Here is a 7,178-nt window from a genome sequence, read left to right on the forward strand (position 1 = left end):
CGTAATGGGAAACGCATCGCTCGTGTAAAGGTTCACTCGGACGTGTAATTTGACTCTTGTTCAAGTTCAGGTAGTGTTTGTTGACATAGAAACACTCGTGTACTTTATTCATGTTCCGAATGGTAGAATCACTCCAAACGGATAATGCACTGACACTATGGTGTTCAAAACCATTTTAACTCAATTTCTATCAATGCCTCCAGAAGTTTTAAATTATTTTGATTTCATAAATCACTGGTAACTTGCAACATATACAGTAACCCCCACCAACACGTCGATAACGATCGACGTCTCGAGCAGTCGATCGCGTCTGATGTTGGGTGAACTTTATTGAAATCCCCAACCCCCAGAAAATTGCGAACCAGTTGTGTGTTTTACAGCAGGAAGCACAGTACTTTACATGCGCAAAATACAATATACACATACAGTATTTGAGTCTGGCCAAGCCCGATAAAGCATATTATTACGTAACAAATGCAAGTTTTTCCGCTGCCAGGGTTTAAAAATGAATTGTATCTGAATTGTATGATTTGAATAAATCTTAAATAAATGATGAAACGTTTACCCCGGGTACAATTAATCAAATTAACAACTTAAAAGGAACATAAAAAATACAAATTTTGTGTCGATTTTAATAATAATGTGCCAACAAAGAGCCTTCTTATTGGCAGCGGTGGAATTTTTTGTATGCGTGTAGTTATCTACATATTCAGTACTCATTCGTTTTTGTGTAGGACCTTATTACCGATCAGTCGTTCGCGATCTATTTGGCAGATTTTAGTCGATCGCGGACGAAAGCCGGTTGTCCACCCCTGATATATATACAGTATCATATAATGCACTCATACTAAAACGGCTGACTCGTCGTTTCATGAGTAGTTAGAATTGGTTGAATCCGGTAATAATATCAATGATGAAGATTCAAGAGATCATCATTCCAAACTTTAAAAATTATATTGCTAACACGAAAGATGTTTGCCAATGACGTATTGGGGAACTATTGTGCCTGGGAATTGCACAGACGGTGCTTTCTCCACTTTACTGTTTATATAAGAATTTTAGTTACATATTGGTTTACGTGTATGTGTGCGTATAAATATGTACGTATTCCTAGTTTAGATCTATGAGTCAGCTGATACATCTTCGAAATCATGTAACTCTGTACTAAATAGGAGTAGATAAGGAAATGTCCTGTGGTAATATAAATTTGTATATTTTTGGGCTTTCCACGAAATTTGCTTGAATATCTCAACTTACATGAGATGACAGTGTTTGAAGAACTGATTTTGTGAGGGTAGTAGGGTCTTCATTTTTCGCAATTGTACAACTAGAAAAATAGAATGGTTATAGTTATACAATTCTAATCTACGAACTTTTTTGCACAAAATTACAAGGATTTGGGGTCTGCCGTTACGTGACAAATTCACTCCACGACTCTGTCGATTTGATTGCGGTTCTCGGATGAAATTTAAACCGTCCACAGCACTTTTAAGTTACTATTAGAATATCTGCAGAATTTTTAAAGCTATAGGTTCGAATAACATTGCCAATTCAGTCTGTAAATATCGCCCGGCTCTCAATTTCCAAAATGTGAAAATGACAACATCGACCTTAAAGAGCCTTCGTCGAAATTATAAAACTTGATACTCTTTCTCCTCGACAAGTTCATGTTTTATTTATGTTGATTTTATTTTCTTCGTCCCGTGCTATTAAAGAATTCGCCATCAAGTGCAAATTCCATTTTCTGATAACTAATCACCATGTCGTAACGCGGTCTCATTTATGGGCTGTTTACTACATAAACAGTTGTGACACGTAACTTAACTGTTGCGTATATATAGTCTACAATACATTACCTTATTGTGTGTTTCCTATACACCGTTTTATGTCAAATATATACATTATTTATGACTATCTATTATCAATTTGTTAAATATGTGATACGTATTAGACCATGATGAATCTGAAAGTTGGAATTCTCCTGGCCGTTTCACTGTTTGCAGTCTGCTCAGGTAACTGTTACTAAATATGTCTAATTATTGGTTTGACAATTCTTTAAGATTCACAAATGTATATATGATGGGAAAACGCCAACTGGCCACGAAAAAAAATTCTTTGGATGAGTAGACGTTTTATCATAACTTTGCTATGATTGGCACGTATGTTTGTCCATTTATCTATGCATGTCAAAAATTCGTTTTTAGCGGACAGCTGCAGCAATAACAGATGCGGAACATTCGATTTGAATGCGTACGACTGCCAATGCAATGGCGAGTGCATATATCACGGAAATTGCTGCAGTGATTACAGTACACTGTGTGATCCAGAGTGAGTATTTAACACAATTTTGCTCTCCCATTGCATTCTTTTTAATTCATGCTACAGCCTGCATTACTCTCCTATACTTTCATAGCGCTACATGCAGCGGACGAACATGCTATAACGGACACGACACCGGCAAACCTTGTCAATGCAACGACTATTGCGTTCAGTATAAAGACTGCTGTCCCGATTTTCCAGCTGCTTGGTAGGACTTTTTTCGTCTCGCCATTGGTGCGTGATGGCAATACAATGGGTTAATGGTTCTCTCTATTCTTAGCGATGGTAGCAACGTCGTAGAATCATGCGCTGGTCGGTGTGGACCTGGAACTGACACAGGCGCTAGTTGCCAATGTAATTCATATTGTCTAAAATATGGGGATTGTTGCTCTGATTACTCGGAACTGTGTGAATCTGGTGGAGGAGGAACATCAACGACTAACCCAGGATCTGGCACCTCTTGTTGTGAGTAAATCGGCAGTGAAAGTATCTCCAACATTTTAGCAGGCTCTGCTATAATGTTTAAACCAGAGGTCGGCAACCTTTTGTCGCTCGCGGGCCAAAATTATGGGGTTGCGAGTCATTGGCGGGCCGCACATATTTGTTGAACTCGTTGAAAACCGAGCGGATGATACTTTTTATAATTAAAAATCAGGCAGTGATACATCTCTTGAATAGAATATAGATTTATTTACTCATTGCATTGCATCTCAAAAAATTCCATTTCAATATTTTCAGCGCCATTGAACCATTTGCACTTAGCATCAACTTTTCTGCGTTCTGTTACCATTTGTCTAATTATAATTATAGGCTTACTAAACGAGTAATTGTGAATTTTATACTTGTTTGATTACAATATAATTTAGTCTACACGTGTATCACAATGAATTCTGTTACGTAAAGAATATAATCGTCAAAACAGCTGTTTTGTTACTATTAATTCATTGAATCGTCACGGGCCGGATTATATCACCTCGCCGGCCGGATACCGGCCCGGAGACGACAAAAGTCGTAGGTTCATGTCACTATAAAATGTGAAATCAAAATATTTTTTTCTCATTCAGCCTCGGTATCGGTGTCAGATAGTGAGATAGTGGCAGTTTCATATAACTTATGGTCAATGGATGTCAATGCTGCCGGCCCAAATGACGTAACTTACGACTTACAGAGCTCCACCACTACGGGTGCAACAAATGATGCAGCACCAGGCCCGTAAGTTTCAATATGACCAACCACCAAGCTAAAATCTCAGATAATCATACATAAGTAGAGGTATAGTCACGTGCATACACGTACTGCCTGGCGAAAAATGGTTTACTATCGATAACTATAACATTGAGGAACAAGTTAATATTTTCTTTTGCTCTGAGTAGTTTTACCAAAATTTTGAATCGTAAAAAATTGTTGCGATATAGTGGTGTCCGTAATCAGACGAAACTTTTAGCGAGATATCAATAATATCTCTATAACTTGAATCAGCGATGGAGATTTTGACTTTGTATCTAAATAAACTTAGCTTTCATTTTGCAGGTTTTTTACTTACGTTAATGAGGCCGTTTTCCAGCGAACAACATTTCAAAAGCTCCGAGCTATTCAAGATAATTATATCAGAAAACAAGGATTTACTGAAGATGTCACTGCTCAAGAAGAACAGGAAAATTCGGACTTCCTAGATGCCGTTCTCAGTACTGAAATTGGGCAGTACTTGTATGAATTTCTTGACAGTAAAAGTAAGGCTTCAAAATTCAATATGCTTCTATTACCATTCGATTGCAACCCCGAATGCGTGAAATTGCGTTGAAAGCATTATTTTACTTCAGATGTAAAATATGTATTAAGTTCGTGCGCAGGTAGTGTGATTGAGCACATTTTCAATATATACAGGGTGTTAAAAAAGAAACGCAAAATTAACAGAAGTTAAGATGAAATGCTACTCAAAACATTTAACGACTGAAGTATTGAAAGAGGAAATACCATTTAAACATTTCACGGCTAACGCTTTTAAGAGTTACTTTTTAAGGTTGCCATAACTTAAAATTTTACCTTAATTTTGCGTAACTTTTTTAACATCCTGTGTATCGCCACATTTTATAACACAAATATAACCATTGCATCCAATCATTTAATAATCTTAAGTTCATTCTTGTTTTTAGACCTTGCCGGATGTAATGGAATTGAAGGTTTCAAGCAACTCCTGAACGTCATCTGGTTTGGAATGTACGACAGATCAGCGCCTGATGACACAAGCGGGTAAGCTATTTACCTAATAACAAAACATTTTTCCCCTATTTCTACAAATAATATTTCATATTTATATAGATTTGAGCATTCATTCGTAGGAGAAATCAAAGGATCTAAAGTATCGGGTTTCCACAACTGGATGTATTTTTACTACGAAGAACAGTATGGGAATTTCAACTACCAGGGTTATATTAGCCAGCAAGAAGTGAGAGTTGATTCGACTTTTCTCTATACTTACTCAATAAATGTAGAAATTAACTGGATTAAGTCATTAATACCTGTACGGAGACAAATATCGTATCTTCGTGACGGGGTCGGCAACCTACGGCCCGCGACGCTCCACTGAATTATAGTAACAAAACAGCTGTTTTGTCGATTATATTCTTTACGTAACAGAATTTATTTTAAGACTAAATTATATTATAACCTAACAACTATATACTTCACAATTACTCGTTTAATGAGCTTATCATTTAATAATAATTAGATAAATGAAAACAAAACGCAGAAAAGTTGATGCTAAGTGCAAATGGTTTAAGGGCGCAGAAAATATTCAAATGGTCAGTCTTCGCGGGCTGCTTGAAATTTAACTTCTGATCTATGTGAAAAAATGTGATTCATCGGTCATCCGTTCGGTTTTTACTTTTCTAAAAATAGGTGCGGCCCGCCAATGACTTGCAACCTTTAATTTTGGCCCGCAAGCGACAAAAGGTTGCCGACCCCTGGGTACACGGTTCGATAAATCGCAAGGTTTTTTATTTAAACTTAAAATATATATATTTTTTTTTAACTTGACATTTTCAGCAAAAGACGTTTCCTTTCCCTTATCGAGTTTAATTACAATACAACTTTTCTATAAGACACGTTTTAATTTGTTTTAAAGCGTTGATTCTGGCTTTTCGGCTATTCAATAATGTAAATTTGTCAATATTTATGCGAAAATGAGAACCCAACACCACTCTCATCTTTGCGTAAGTATTATCGAATCCACATTATTAATTTATGAGTTGGAATAATAATATGGAGAAAAATCATCGATGAAGTCGATCAAAAGTGAAAAATAACAGTTTTTAAAGAATAGTAGACATACCTATGTAGAAGGAAAATGGTTTTTGTAATTACTGAAATCAAATATTTTATTTATAATAGCCTAATATGGTGGGCATGAGGCATACATGGTACGAAGCACCTAAAAGTATGAATGGCTTTACAATTGGAACAAGTCCAGAAATTGAACTCGCCCTATATACTCTTTGTTATCTGACAAGACCTGGAAGTCTGTAAGTATATCCGATTTAGCTACCGTATTTTCTCCAATAGAGCGATGTGTGTTTCCATGACTCCGATGTATAAAGACCCGTAGTTAAGAGTCTTCGAATATCATGTCCAAAATGACATATAAGGAATATTGAAACAACATGACTATCAATGTTCGATTCAGATGGCGATTAGAGCCATATTTTCATTCCTACTTCCGGCGGACACCGGAACGTAGTATGCGTACCAGGGTAGGGTTAGGCCACGATTTCAGGTACAAATACTACGGGAGTCACTTAGCTAGTCCCCAAACTTGTGATAGAACTAAAATAAAATTGGAATAAAATTATGGCCTAACCCCAACCTGGTACAAATACTACGTTCCTGTGTCCGCCATCTTGGTTCACACACTTCGGGAGCACCATTCAAACTTTAGAGGTAGACTACTTGCTACCAATAGATGGTAGATGTGGCACCTTTTCCCTATATTAATGCTCTATTTTTCATGTCTAAGGAAATGCTAATGGTTTTTTTGTCATTTAAACTGAATAATTAAGAGGGTCTTTAAATACTCATTGTGTTTGTTTATTTTTAAGCTGCACTATCAATTTGTCTGACGAGTTCGGAGAAGCGGTTGAAAGGAAAATTCAAACATGGACTTGGGGTGGTGAACAGGCGCAAGGTTATCCCAAATATATCGCCTCTGCATACTTTTTGACATAGCTTGCGTAAGCGATTTCCAAACAAGAATAGTGCCAATTACTGATGAAACGATTTAATATAATAAATAATTAATATTGACTAATTTCAATATATATAAACTAATAAATTGTACTGTGAAATCTATTCTGGTCGAGAAGTAGTACAGAACATTTTAAAAACATCGTAGCCAGTTCGTTACGCTTGAAATTTCGAAAAAATACCAACCGGCTCATCGTATTTTTACTTGCGAAATTGAAGATATATCGATAACTGAACTCGCCGAGACGAAAAGCAAATAATCTAACAGATCGGTATAGGCGGTCACTATTGATCTCCGCTGTTGCGGCGTCAGTTTAGCGTTGCAAACGGGTAAGATTGTACCTTGAAATGGGTTGCGCGATTCAAACAAGCAACTTCTTAAAGATCTAATGTAATTAGCACAATACGCGTTAGCAAAAACCCGAGCACATTCACCACGTCCAATTCTGATTTTTATCGAGCATATGTAGTGCCATAACTGAAACATTAATATATATGCAAGATATCTTCATGCTCATCTTGAAAAAAAAACGAGAGAGCAATTTCTGAAACAGCGTTGAAGAACTGGATTTGGATGTAAATACCATACAAGCCGGTAGGCGTCCAGACGGATCTCCGCT

At 36.7% G+C, this 7,178-nt stretch overlaps 1 protein-coding gene across 1 annotated transcript; it reads left to right on the forward strand.

Annotated features, from left to right (window-relative positions):
* Positions 1-1,889: 1,889 nt before the first annotated feature.
* On the forward strand, positions 1,890-6,962 carry LOC120342962 (uridylate-specific endoribonuclease A-like). Its single transcript, XM_039412021.2, has 10 exons — positions 1,890-2,012; positions 2,205-2,328; positions 2,414-2,527; positions 2,600-2,784; positions 3,384-3,531; positions 3,850-4,049; positions 4,473-4,569; positions 4,639-4,765; positions 5,710-5,840; positions 6,414-6,962. The coding sequence occupies exons 1-10, from the start codon at positions 1,955-1,957 to the stop codon at positions 6,538-6,540; spliced, it is 1,311 nt and encodes a 436-aa protein (XP_039267955.2). The 5' UTR covers positions 1,890-1,954; the 3' UTR covers positions 6,541-6,962.
* The last annotated feature ends 216 nt before the right edge of the window (positions 6,963-7,178 follow it).

This window comes from Styela clava, chromosome 3 (assembly GCF_964204865.1).
Source record: "Styela clava chromosome 3, kaStyClav1.hap1.2, whole genome shotgun sequence".
Lineage (NCBI taxonomy): Eukaryota > Metazoa > Chordata > Ascidiacea > Stolidobranchia > Styelidae > Styela > Styela clava.

Excerpts from the sequence above, each read along its gene's own strand:
- LOC120342962 (XM_039412021.2), top strand. The coding sequence starts at position 1,955 with ATGATGAATCTGAAAGTTGGAATTCTCCTGGCCGTTTCACTGTTTGCA. Across the intron at positions 2,785-3,383 it reads AGGATCTGGCACCTCTTGTT|CCTCGGTATCGGTGTCAGAT; the intron begins GTGAGTAAATCG and ends TTTCTCATTCAG. Across the intron at positions 4,766-5,709 it reads GTTATATTAGCCAGCAAGAA|CCTAATATGGTGGGCATGAG; the intron begins GTGAGAGTTGAT and ends TATTTATAATAG.